General features: G+C 35.7%; 1 protein-coding gene across 3 annotated transcripts in view; it reads left to right on the plus strand.

The window, feature by feature from the left end:
• The window catches only part of pparab (peroxisome proliferator-activated receptor alpha b), a 35,231-nt gene that overhangs the window by 13,519 nt on the left and 6,956 nt on the right, over positions 1-14,756 (plus strand). The window contains exons 2-4 of one of the 3 annotated variants that reach the window (XM_067380071.1): positions 4,845-5,090; positions 7,593-7,750; positions 13,154-13,292. In XM_067380071.1, the coding sequence (XP_067236172.1) occupies positions 4,883-5,090; positions 7,593-7,750; positions 13,154-13,292 (505 nt within the window). In that variant the 5' untranslated portion in view covers positions 4,845-4,882. Of the gene's footprint in view, positions 1-4,844; positions 5,091-7,592; positions 7,751-8,998; positions 9,121-11,394; positions 11,473-13,153; positions 13,293-14,756 lie in introns of those variants that run through there. The other 2 variants (XM_067380072.1, XM_067380074.1) reach the window with 2 other exon arrangements.

Genomic DNA, 14,756 nt, shown 5'->3' on the forward strand with positions numbered 1-14,756 from the left:
GAGTCATAAAGTCAGAATTGCGAGATATAAAGTCAGAATTGCGAGATATAAAGTCAGAATTGCGAGATATAAAGTCAGAATTGTGAGTCATAAAGTCAGAATTGCGAGTCAATAAAGTCAGAATTGCGAGATATAAAGTCAGAATTGTGAGTCATAAAGTCAGAATTGCGAGTCAATAAAGTCTGAATTGCGAGATATAAAGTCAGAATTGTGAGTCATAAAGTCAGAATTGCGAGTCAATAAAGTCTGAATTGCGAGATATAAAGTCAGAATTGTGAGTCATAAAGTCAGAATTGCAAGATATAAAGTCGCAAAAAAAAACTTAACTTTTTTCCTCAGCAATTTGCGAGTTTATATCTCACAATTCTGAGGAAAAAAAGTCAGAATTGTGAGATAAAAAATTGCAATTACCTTTTTTATTTTTTATTTCATGGTGGAGACGAGCTTCCATGTATCTCAACTTGCTTGCATAGCTGCAAAATGTAAACAATATTATTGTCCAGCTCTAATCTGCTAAATGCAACAATAAGGGATATTAAGAGATATTATAAAAATTTACATCATGATGTTCTGTAAAGCTGGTTTAAAACAATGTGTGTTGTGAGAAGTGCAATATAAATAAATTTAACTTGCCAGTATTTACTCAAAAGTTTAAAAATTTTTCCAAAGCTTTCAGTAGATTTCAGAATTGACACAAGGAAGGAGCTTACGTTTTGGTTAATTATCTAAGCAGAAACTCTAATTAAGTGGACATTAGAAAAAAACCCAAAATGCTACTGAAGAAAATAAGTAAAATGGAAATGTTTTGGCAGCATTCACTGATCTAGAATGGAAAGTGAACCATCACTGTCCCTGGAGAACTGTACATACCATATCATTGTACTGTTCAGCCTGATAAATACCGTACACATGTACTTCTTGTGGCTGCCGGGGTGCAATGCCCTGGCGTATTGCCCCTGGTCTGTGACCACTGGCTGCCCTCTCTCTGGTCTGTCTCTGAGACGAGTGTCAGGGAACAGCGTGTCCTGGTTGGGGGCGATGCAGCGTGTTTAGTGGCTTGTCATCACAGGAGCGAGTAGGTGTTGAACATTCAACAAGCTCGCATTACATACAGGACCTTTGTTTATTTGCACAAGTCTTACATAATCGTGCAGCGGCGAAGTATTTATTCTACTGCAGCTGATTGGTCACCTGATTTGATGCATATTGATGTTTTATGAGCATAAATAGAAAAGAGCTATGTTCAATTGTTAAAAAAAGTGCTGCACAATATTGTTCCACAATTTTAATAGAAATCACAGTTTGCATGATACCATTTGAAACGTTAAGCATTGTATATTGCATACTTATGCAAGTACTTAGCGAGGGACGGTCGCACTACACTTTTTGAGCTTTAATGTTCACCAGAATTCATCAAAATGCAAAATTCTGTGACATTCCACATTAATTCAATTTATATGACCACATGTTTTTGCATTGCAGAAATCATAGGGCCCATAGGGTCAATCTGTGAGTTACCTTAACTTCTTTTGAGGTTATTGGTGTAGGTTTATCGGTTGGGTATTTTTGTAACGTTTCTGTCTGTCTGTGACCTTGAATGTGTCTGAATGAGTGTCCTGTCCCTCTTTGACCTCTGACAGACACAAAGATCTGCTGTATTTGTCCTCCTACTCCTCTCGCTCATTGTTTCCCGTCTACAAGTGTTTCCCCCTCTTTCTTGTTTTTGCTCTTCAGTGACATTGAGTGAATGAGTTTCTGTCTATTTATTTCTGTCTTTGTCATTGTTGTGTCAGTCAAACATGATGAGCGTGTGATGTCTGACTGTTGTCCAGGTCCTTTAAACTCAGGTTTTCCTTAAGTCTACATCTCTGTATTTAGATGTGGAAATACCATGTTAATACCATTTTTACTTGGACTTGTATACTTGTATTATAGTAGAAGACAACCGATTTTCAGTATCAACTTTGTCTCAGATTTTTCTCCTAAAATTCCTCAGGAGAGATAAAAACTGAGTCACTATTTGTCATCCAGTTAGACTCTAGAGCCAAAAATGAATGTGGAGAGCAGCTCAAATCATTTGGTGAGAAATACTTGCATTCATATTGAGATCTCAGACTTGATTTCATACTTTGGTATCTTGAGCAAGTCTGAGCACAGTTTGAAACACTATTCACTATTCTTTTACTCTTAAAATAAGAGAGTATACTGCTTTTTATGTACTTATCAAATATACTTGTTCTTAATCTTTTAATCAAGATATACCTAAGAAAAGCGTTAAGTATACTATGTATACTTGGCTTATACTGACAAGTACATTTGTATATTTGGCCTATACTTGTACTCAATCATTTGATTAAGATATACTTCAGAAAAAGATTCCAAGTATACTTGGCTTATACTGATAAGTTTACAGAAAAGTGAGTATATTTGGCCTATACTGGTACTCAAATCATTGGATCAGGATATACTTCATAAAAGTATTAAGTAATCTAAGTATACTTGAATTCTACTAACAACTATACAGAAAGGTAAGTATATTTGGCCTATACTTGTACTTAATCATTTGATTGAGATATACTTCAGAAAAGTATTAAAGGTGCCATAGAATTAAAATTTGAATTTATCTTGGCATAGTTGAATAACAAGAGTTCAGGACATGGAAATAACATACAGTGAGTCTCAAACACCATTGTTTCCTCTTTCTCATATAAATCTCATTTGTTTAAAATACCTCAGGAAAACAGGCGAATCTCAACATAACGCCGACTGTTACGTAACAGTCTGGATCATTAATATGTACGCCCCCAATATTTGCATATGTCAGCTCATGTTCAAGGCATTAGACAAGGGCAGAACATCTGGATCTGTGCACAGCTGAATCATCAGACTAGGTAAGCAAGCAAGAACAACAGCGAAAAATGGCAGATGGTGCGATAATAACTGACATGATCCATGATAACATGATATTTTTAGTGATATTTGTAAATTGTCTTTATAAATGTTTCGTTAGCATGTTGCTAATGTACTGTTAAATGTGGTTAAAGTTACCATCGTTTATTACTGTATTCACAGAGACAAGAGCCGTCGCTATTTTCATTTTTAAACAGTCTATATAATGCATAAACACAACTTTATTCTTTATAAATCTCTCCAACAGTGTGTAATGTTAGCTTTAGCCACGGAGCACAGCCTCAAACTCATTCAGAATCAAATGTAAACATCCAAATAAATAGTATACTCACATGATCCGATGCATGCATGCAGCATGCATGACGAACACTTTGTAAAGATCCATTTTGAGGGTTATATTAGCTGTGTGAACTTTGTTTATGCAATGTAAAATAGAGTTGAGAACTCGGGGGCGGGGAGCGCGAGGATTTAAAGGGGAAGCAGCCTGAATCGGCGCATATTTAATAATGCCCAAAATTAGGCAGGTAAAAAAATGAATTAAAAAAAAATATATGGGGTATTTTGAGCTGAAACTTCACAGACACATTCAGGGGACACCTTAGACTTATATTACATCTTCTAAAAACACATTCTAGGGCACCTTTAAGTATCATAAGTGTACTTGGCTTATACTTGCAAGTATACAGAAAAGTCTATGTATATTTGGCCTATACTTGTACTCTTTTGATCGAGAAATTAGAAAAGTGTAATTAAGTATTCTAAGTATAACTGGCTTGTAATTGTGTTGACTCTTTTGATAGAGTAGCCTAATAAATACTTTTTTCTTATATATTGGCTTTTTTGAGGCAGTACTCCAGCATATATTTTATATACTATCTTATAAACTTTCAAGTTTTTATAGTTTATATAGTTCACAGTATAGTTGCAATAAAAAAGAAAAACTTTTCGAAAAATATTGTGTACTCAATTTACCACTGTTACACTTAAAAGTATACTTTTATGAACTAAAAAGTGAGATAGTTTAGTCCCAAGAAGTATTGAAATAGTATACTTGTAGTACATTGATTTATTGTTAGGAAAATATTGGAAAATATAAGACTTATAAAACATAAAAAAAATATAAAACTTTACTTAAATTTAATTGATAAAATGAACTTAAAGTATACTTCTTTTTTTTAAGGATAGAGGAGACGTGAGGTTATATGGTCTTTTTCTCAGGAGAAACATCTGAGAAGAGGTTTGAGAAGTTGCTCTCCATTTTATCTCATTGTTTACTTAGAAAAACTCTTGGTAATTTCATGTGAAACTCTCACTACTGCTGTGGTTTTTCTGTACGTGTGTCATTTATAAAGCCACTCTGAAGTCATGTGATCTAGCTCTCAGATGAACTATTAACACTTCCATTGTTTCATGAGTTCATGAAAACTTGCATGACCTCAAAACAGACCTAAAGTGGCATGTGAGTAAATTCTTAACGCCTGAAGGATATTTACTATGTATCTGCAAAGTCTCTTTTAAGCTTGCTGCTCCTGTGGCCTGGTTTTGCTCTCTGATTTTCTCTTTGTGTCAGGCAGACGCAACACAGACGTTTAGATAAGGCTATTTTGGGTGAACTTAACCGCATTTACTGCTGATAAAAATACTGCAGACAACATAAAGCTTTTAGTAGGGCTACTATCTGACAAGCTGTTGTGCCTCAATTAAATAAGATGAAACTGTAAATTATGTTGAGTGGTTTGAAAAAGTGGTTACTAAAACCATTAAAACTAAAACTGAAATAAAAAAAACAGTAAAGCTTAATACAAAGTATACATATTGGCCTAGTATATTTGGCCTATACTGACAAAAAAATTACTAAAACTTAAACTAAAATTAAAATAAAAACGAATTGTATTTATTTATTTAATATATATATGTCCATGTCATTCCTCCAGGCTGATGTGTGATTCGCGCTCTGGCCCTGTCCGCCAACATGGTAGACATGGAGAACCACTACAGCGCCCCGTCGCCACTGAACAACTCAGTGCTGGACAGCCCCTTGTGCAGGGACTTCATCGGGGGAATGGAAGAACTTCAGGACATCTCCCAGTCCATCGATGAAGACGCTCTCAGCAGCTTGGAGGTGACCGAGAACCAGTCGTCGGGTCTGGGCTCTGGATCGGAGAGCTCCACTGCATTAGGTACCCAGATGCTGCCACTCAAATACAGTCTGAGAAAAGACATGTTTGCATGCAATTGCATTACGTTGCGTTACATTGCATTACATTGCATTACATTTCGTTGCTTTGCACTACATTGCATTACGTTGCGTTATGTTGCGTTGCGTTGCGTTGCGTTACATTGCATTACATTTCGTTGCTTTGCACTACATTGCATTACATTACATTATATAATGTTACGTTGCGTTGCGTTGCGTTACATTGCATTACATTTCGTTGCTTTGCACTACATTGCATTACGTTATGTTACGTTGCGTTACATTGCATTACATTTCGTTGCTTTGCACTACATTGCATTACGTTATGTTACGTTGCGTTACATTGCATTACATTTCGTTGCTTTGCACTACATTGCATTACGTTACGTTATGTTACGTTACGTTGCGTTACGTTGCGTTATGTTACATTGCATTACATTTCGTTGCTTTGCACTACATTGCATTATGTTACGTTATGTTACGTTACGTTGCGTTACGTTGCGTTACGTTGCGTTACGTTGCGTTATGTTGCGTTGCGTTGCGTTGCGTTGCGTTACATTGCATTACATTGCATTACATTTCGTTGCTTTGCACTACATTGCATTACATTACATTATATAATGTTACGTTGTGTTAAGTTGTCTTGCGTTGCGTTGCACTGCATTGCATTACATTATATTATGCTGCATTTTGTTACGTTGTGTTAAGTTGCGTTACGTTATGTTGTTTTGCACTACACTGTATTACATTATATTATGCTGCACTGTTACGTTGTATTAAGTTGCGTTGCTTTGCACTACATTATATTATGTTGCATTGTGTTACATTGCATTACATTATATTACATTATATTATGCTGCATTGCATTACGTTGTGTTAGGTTGAGTTAAGTTGCATTACGTTGTGTTGCTTTGCACTACATTGCATTACATTATATTACATTATATTATGCTGCATTGCATTACGTTGTGTTAGGTTGAGTTAAGTTGCATTACGTTGTGTTGCTTTGCACTACATTGCATTACATTATATTACATTATATTATGCTGCATTGTGTTACATTGCGCTACGTTGTGTTAAGTTCCGTTACGATGCTTTGCGTTATTTTGCACTACATTATATTATGTTGCATTATTGTGTTATGTTGTTACATTGCATTGCTTTGCTGTACATTTCATTTCATTATAATATGCTGCAATGCGTTACGCTGTGTTAGTTGTTACATTGCGTTGCTTTGCACTATATTGCATTACACTGCATTACATTACATTACATTACATTATATTATGTTACGTTGTGTTATGTTGCATTACGTTGCGTTGCTTTGCACTGCATTACATTTACATTACATTATATTGTTGCATTGTGTTACGTTGTGTTGCTTTGCATTGAAAATTGCCAGCTGATTTGCAAAGAATAATTGCAGAAACATACTCTACATAAGTATGCAAATGCAGATTGCTTTGCTACATATTGTAAGCATTTAAATTTGGGTAGACTTATGCTTATGAAAAAAAATGAAAATAAACAATTTGCCAATATGATAAAAGCATAAGATATATAACATAAATATTATTTCAAAGAAAGTGCTTTTTCATTGTCAAATCTCAAAATTGGATGTTTAGATTTTTTGTTGGCAAACAACAAAAATGCTAATTAAAAGTAGTTTTAAACCTTCATGTACTTGAATAGAGAATGTTGTGGACATGTACTTCTTATGCAGCATAATTTTCATATACAGTCAGGCAGGAAATGAACGTTTTTCTTCATTGCATCCAGCACATATTCCAATGATTTATCAGATGTAATATACGTGCAAAATGTCAAGTATCACTTGACATGTTTGACCTTTTAGACCTTGTGTTGTTTTTGATGAATCAACATCAGCTTGTGGTTCTGGAATGTCTGACCTAGTTTTCACTTCTAGAAGCTTGATGGAATCTGTATTATTTCTGTGAACAAACTTTAAATTCCTAAATTTAAACCTCGAGGGCAGAAATGATTAGTTTCAGAATCATAATCTGCTGTTTCACCATATAATCGTTAGACCGCGCACATAAAACTGATTATAAGAAATCAGACAATCAAAGCGAGCAGGTTGAGGTTAAAACACAATACATGAGAAATGAGGAAATGACATCATGGAAAAGAGTGATGATGAAGCAGCAGAAAGTCAAGAGTGAATTGGATTTCTTACAAAGAGGTAAACAGGAGGATTTGGCTTGATGCTTTGTCATTTGTCAAGTCTTTGAAGTATTATAGTGATTATTAGAAGACTAATAGTAATTTCACACTACTCTTTCTGATATTACACTGCAAAACTATGAGTGTGTATGTACTTGATAATAATACTATTTCTTGGGCAGCAAATCAGCATATTTTTAGTTTTAAGTGTGCACATTTTTGCTTTTACTTTTTTGTTGAATGACAGTGGATTTCAAATCGTGATTTTGTTGAGATTTTGTTGGTTTGCTCACTTGTGTAGATGCACTGACTCCTGCGTCCAGCCCGTCATCATGTGTGTACGGTGGCCCGGCGGGACAGGAAGAGTTCACCTCCACCTCTCTGAACCTGGAGTGCCGCGTGTGCTCGGACCGCGCGTCAGGATACCACTATGGAGTTCACGCATGTGAGGGCTGCAAGGTGAGACCCGTGTTTTTGCTACTGTCCTATAGATAATTACCTAATAATTCAGAAACACACTGAATACCGAATCAGGACGCTCATAATCCCGGCATCATCTTGGCTGCGTCACTCCCGTAAAACTCTACATGTAAATGTTGCAGTGTCACTTTAGCTGCTGTATACTCACTTTTTAAGTTTCTGTGAAGAGAATTTCCCCATACAAATGTTTGTATATCTTTGAAGTATAGAGGTTTTTCTGTATAACTTCTCTCACATGCACTGATGGCCTGTTCAAGCCACAGGACACACTCTCCTTATTGGCTCGGAGCAGAAAACCGGCCTCACTAAGGTCATTGAGGATGTTTTGCCCTCAGATCAGTGTCTAAAGGAACATCTGTTGACTGGACACATTAGTCATAATATTGCTGTCAGAAGAACAACACAGAAGATGGGACATGTTCTTACCACAGAGTGTGTTTTTATGCGTTTCAATGTCTAAGAGCTGTATGAAGGCCAGAAAGACTTTTTTTTGGGGGGGGGGGGGGGGGGGGAATTAAATAATTTTGAAGTATTTTTATTACATTTTTTTTTGTGAGATGGTAATTGGAAATCAGCTGTTATTTTATTTTATAACTGATACTGGAGCCAATTGTTTGTTTTTAGGTGTTTCTGTATTTTATGTATACTATATATATATATATATATATATATATATATATATATATATATATATATATATATATATATATACTATATTCCCAAAAGTTTTGGGACACCTGCCTTTATGTGCACATGAACTTTAATGACATCCCATTCTTAATCCATAGGGTTTAATATGGAGTCGGCCCACCCTTTGCAGCTATTACAGCTTCAACTTATCTGACAAGGCTTTCCACAAGGTTTAGGAGTGTGTTTATGGGAATTTTTGACCATTCTTCTAGAAGAGCATTTGTGAGGTCATGCAGTGATGTTGGCGAGAAGGCCTGGCTCACAGTCTCCGCTCTAATTCATCCCAAAGGTGTTATATGGGGTTGAGGTCAGGACTCTGTGCAGGCCAGTCAAGTTCGCTCATCCATGTCTTTATGGACCTTGCTTTGTGCACTGGTGTGCAGTCATGTTGGAACAGGAAGGGGCCATCCACAAACTGTTCCCACAAAGTTGGAAGCATGAAATTATCCAAAATGTCAGCATTAAGAGTTCCTTTCACTGGAACTAAGGGTTCAAGCCCAACCCCTGAAAAACAACCCCACACCATAATCCCCCTCCACCAAACTTTACACTTGGCACAATGCTGTCAGGCAAGTACCGTTGTCTTGGCCACCACCAAACCCAGACTCGTCCATCGGATTGCCAGACAGAGAAGCGTGATTGGTCACTCCAGAGAACATGTGAGTCCAGTGACGGCGCGCTTTACACCACTGCATCCCACGCTTTGCATTGCATTTGGTGATGTGAGGCTTGGATGCAGCTGCTCGAACATGGAAACCCATTCCATGAAGCTCTCTACACACAGTTCTTGAGCTAACCCGTAGGCCACACAAAGTTTGGAGGTCTGTAGCTACTGACTTTGCAGAAAGTTGGCTACTTCTGAGCACTGTGAGCCTCAGCATGCGCTGACCCCGCTCTGTGATTTTACGTGGCCTACCACTTCGTGGCTGAGAGCGACCCATTCTTTCACAAATGTTTGTAGAAGCAGTCTGCATGCCTAGAGCTTGATTTTATACACCTGTGGCTGTGGAAGTGATTGGAACACCTGAACTCAATGATTTGGAGGAGTGTCCCAATACTTTTTGCAATATAGTGTACATTTTATATATATATATATATATATATATATATATATATATATATATATATATATATATATATATATATATATATATATATATATATATATATAATATATACAGAAAAAGTAATCGTCTGATATTTAAAAAATGTAAAATATTGGTCGATATATCGGCCTTGGCTATATATCGGTTGACCACTAATTATATTATATGTATTATAGTATATTTAACCATTACATATTAAGCTTTGATTGATGTAGTTAAATGATTATTGAAAAATAAAAAAAATACTAAACACAAAAACATAAATTTTGCACATTAGTTATCAGGTAAATATATTTTATCAATGATGACAAAGTAGGATGCTTTCATATATTATCACAATATTCAATATTTTCTAAACATAATATGTGTGTGTATAAATATATATATAATAATCCTACTTTGACATCATTGATAAAATATATTTACCTGATAACTAATGTGCAGAATTTATGTTTTTGTGTTTAGTCTTTTTTTTATTTTTCAATAATCATTTAACTACATCAATCAAAGCTTAATATGTAATGGTTAAATATACTATAATACATATAATATAATTAGTGGTCAACTGATATATAGCCAAGGCCGATATATCGGCCAATATTTTACATTTTTTAAATATCAGACAATTACTTTTTCTGTTTATATATATTTATAATATACATACATGTTGCTGTCTAAGATATCAGCATTGGCCATCAAAAAATCAACAGTCAGTCAACCACTATTATTATTATTAATAATAATAATAATAATCATATGTATATATTTATTTATTAATTGAATAATAATAAAAATAATAGCAATTATTTTTATTAAAAATCAATTATGACAGTGTCGTCATTAACAAAATACTGATCAAACCGATAACCAATGACTGCACTGCATCTCTCATGACATTTCCATATAATGCTCATCTTTATATGTATATTTTGTATGTTTTGACACACTTGCATAACTGTCTTCGCCTCTCAAACACTCTCTGATCGCAAAGAATCGTTGGAAGCTATTTATTCATGTCACCCGACTTACAGTAGGCCCGTCAAACTCTAGCCTTGACCCTGATGTTAAATCACGGGCAACAGGTGCGTCCTCGCCCAGTTCAGGGGTAAATTATATGACTGCTTGATCCGCGTCACAGGGCCACAGCTGCAGAGGTCAGCAAGCTTTAGTAGGGGTTAAATAAAGCCTGTGTGGTGTGATGATGCAGTGTTTATCATTTATACAGGCTTAGACTTATTTATACTCTTTTCTAATACTGTTTTTATTACCACACCAGCTTGTACGCCAGGTAAATCGAATTTCATTAGACCAGAGAAAACAATAAAATGATACATAATAATACACATACATATATAAATGTCAATATATAAAGGAAATCAAAAAAACTCACTCCTCTGCGTCTCCATCTGCTCGGTCATGTTTGATGCCCGTGATTTGGCTGCTCGCTCTCTGTGAAGGAACATGTGGTCTGGAGCACGTCGCCTTCCAGTGGGACCAACACCTCCCGTGTTTCTGTCCTCGATTCAACCTCTCCTCCTCTTCCTCTCCCATCTCTCCATCTAATCTTCCTTTCGAAACCGAGTGTTTCTAGGGACAAATGGCTCAATATGTGTGAAGCAACATCCATTCCTTTTTACAACCCCGTCGCTTCTTGCCAGCCTGCACTTTGAGTCTCTGCTCTGCTGGCAAACCGCTTGTCGTCTTCATCGCTGTGCCAGATTGTGCAAGCTTCTTGATTTCATGCTTTGGATGCATTTATGACCTTCGGATTTGGCCTGTTTGTTATTTCCAGGAATACTGAGGAGAATAACGCTCTGATATCAAGGTTTCAATTGGCTGTGTTGGCCGTTGCTGGGAGGTTTATTGTCAAATAAATTCGAAAAGGGCGATTATTTTGGTAATCAGGTAATCGGCGATTATTTTGTTGATTAATCGAGTAATCGGACAATTTTTTTAAACAACAATTTGCATATTTAGAAACATATTAATGTATTCTCTTATGTTGGTTTGGGTTTATAAGTGATTTACATTACAAATCTGATGAAATGACGCAGGTTGCATTCTGAGATTAACATTATAAACAACACAAACTCTTAACGATTATTTTCGTAATTGGATTTTGATGGCTTTTTCAACAGCAATTCACATATTTAGAAACATATTGATGTATTCTCTAGTGTTGGTGTAGGTGATTAACGTTACAAATCTGGTGAAATGACACATGTTGCATTCTGAGATGAATGATATAAACAACCCAAACACTTAACGATTATTTTGGTATTCGGTCGAATATTTTGACGATTAATTGAGTAATGAGATGATTTTTGAACGACAATTCACATATTTACAAACATATTGATGTATTCTCTAGTGTTGGTGTAGGTGATTAACGTTACAAATCTGGTGAAATGACACATGTTGCGTTTCAATATGAACATTTTAAATGACCTAAACTCTTAACGATTATTTTGGTAATCGGGTAATCTGTAGAATATTTTGATGATTAATCGAGTAATCAGATCATTTTTGAGCAACAATTTGCATAATTAGAAACATATTGATGTATTCTCTAGTGTTGGTGTGGGTTTATAAATGATTTGTGTTACAAATCTGGTGAAATGACGCACGTTGCATTCCGAGATTAACGGTATAAACAACCCAAACACTTAGCAATTATTTTGGTATTCGGTCGAATATTTAGACGATTAATCGAGTAATGAGATGATTTTTTTTAAAACAATTCACATATTTAGAAACATATGTATGTATTTTCCAGAGTTGGTGTGGGTTTATAAGTGATTAACGTTAGAATTCAGTTGAAATGATGCACGTGATAAGCAACCCAAACTTGGCATATGCAGAGATTTAACCGAGTTAACCGAGATGCTGAGAGCAATTTGTTTTCACAGAAGTTTACTGTAGCCCACTACAGTACAGTAAACTTTCACAAATGCACATTATTGGAAACCTAAACAAACAGCACATGCAGAGCATAGTTTTATATTAAAGCAAAATCTAAGTACTTTTCATTTATAAAATATATAATTTACTGGATTATCCAAAACTAGGCAGTGCCACATGGTTATTTAATATATACATTTTTTCAATGCTTTTCCAGCGAGAATAACTGTATTTTGATGCATTCCCTTCCCATGATATACGATTTTTGACATACTGTTCACCCCTAATGTTATGGTTGTGTTCCACATGGGTATGATTATCAACCTTATTCCTATTTTAAATCTCTGTCACCATGCCTGGAAGGCAGAAGCTGTGTTTCCAAGAGAGGAAACCCCGACGGATCCAAGGACAAATGAGGACAAACACTACCTTCGAATGTACTGCCAGGCTATTTCAAGAAGTGCCTGGTTTAGATTGTGTACATAATTTTCTGGCCTGTTTAATAGTGAGATATGAACTTAAAATAGAATGAGTCATCTTTAAAGTGTACAGTACAGAACAGGACAGATATTTAAAACAAGCGATGACCTTACGTTGATCCGTGTCGGTTTGTAAATGCTTGAGAATATGTGTCATTGGTGTTTTTCTTAAATTAAACTGGATTTCTTTTTTTACCACATTGTAGGGTTTTTTCCGCCGGACCATTCGCCTCAAACTGGAGTACGACAAGTGTGAACGCCGCTGTAAGATCCAAAAGAGGAACCGAAACAAGTGCCAATACTGTCGCTTTCAGAAGTGCCTGTCTGTGGGCATGTCCCACAATGGTGAGTGTGACAAAATCTCAAACACAAAGCCCTATTTTTATAGTAATAGTTTCTCATGGAAACCAGTACAATACTGGCCGGTTGGAACGACACATTTAAATCAAACTGTTCCTTTAAATGATCTTCCTCAAGGTTAACGTGATATTCCACTAGTGTTCTGGATAATCTTTGACTAAATGAGTTAACTTGAGAGCGTTCGGTTGTCTTTGCCCTTGTGATATCAGTGCATTGTTGCATTGTATTGTTTTCAGTCTGGAGTCAAAGGTCATCTTTTATGAGGCCCGCTAACACGTCCAGCCATGCTGAACCCCTCATCTTGCACAGACTTTATGACCAGTGAAGGCATGTGCTGAAATCGTGCTATGGTCAAAGTCCGTAATCTGAACCGTGGACACTTGAAAACATACAGCGAGGCAGGGTCACCCTAACCCCATTCCTCGCATCGATGTAGGTTAGCTGCTAAAATTACCAGCTTTTATGTTTTTTTGGGTCCTTTTGATAGAAATACTAACTATAAACTGTGTTGGAATAGAGACTTGTGTTACTAAAGAAACAGATATTGGTTTTTACATTCTTTTCATTATTAAAGCAGTTTATCTTTCATGTCGTAAGCTGATCTAAGCATATGTGCCACTGGACGTTTACTTTAGAATAGGCATCTGCTTGAGACTTGCTCATCCATGTGAAAGTTAAAACCAGCACTCCTCGCCACTCCCTTCATCCTGTCATCTCCAGACGCTGGAGTATTAGGCCTAATCAGCATATAGTGCTTTGTTAAAGTGATAGTTCACAGAAAAATGAAAGTTCTGTCATCATTTATTCACTCTCATGTCACGCCTTTTTATATCGGGGACTGCAGCAGTTGTGGTTAAAAAATGACTAAAAATCAACATAAAAGTACAGTGATAGTAGTTCATATGACTCGTGAAGTCAAACAAACTGAAGTCAGTAAAATTTGATGATGATGAACAGGCCAAAAGATACATTACTGATCAATTATTCAACTTTTGTTCATGAAGGATGCATTTAAGTCATAGTAAAGACATTTATAGTGTTAGAAAAGATTACTGTTTCAAATTAATGCTGTTCTTTACAACTTTACATTCATCAAGGAATCCTGATTTAAAAAAAAAAAAAAAAAGGTTCATGGTTTCCACAAAAATATGAAGCAGCAAAACTGTTTTCAACATTGTCAACAAATCAGCATATTAGAATGATTTCTGAAGGATCATGTGACTGAAGACTGGAGTAATGATGGTGAAAATTCAGCTTTGATCACAGGAATAAATTACATTTTACAATATAATCACATAGAAAACAATTACTTTAAATGGTAATAATATTTCAGAATTTTTACTATATTTTTGATCAAATAAATGCAGACTTGGTGAGCAGAAGAGACTTCTTTCACTAAGCTCTGTGGTTTTGTTGTCCACGTTCAATACACACAAACACACATATAAC

The sequence above is a fragment of the Chanodichthys erythropterus genome, chromosome 24 (genome assembly GCF_024489055.1).
Source record: "Chanodichthys erythropterus isolate Z2021 chromosome 24, ASM2448905v1, whole genome shotgun sequence".
In the NCBI taxonomy this organism is placed as follows: domain Eukaryota; kingdom Metazoa; phylum Chordata; class Actinopteri; order Cypriniformes; family Xenocyprididae; genus Chanodichthys; species Chanodichthys erythropterus.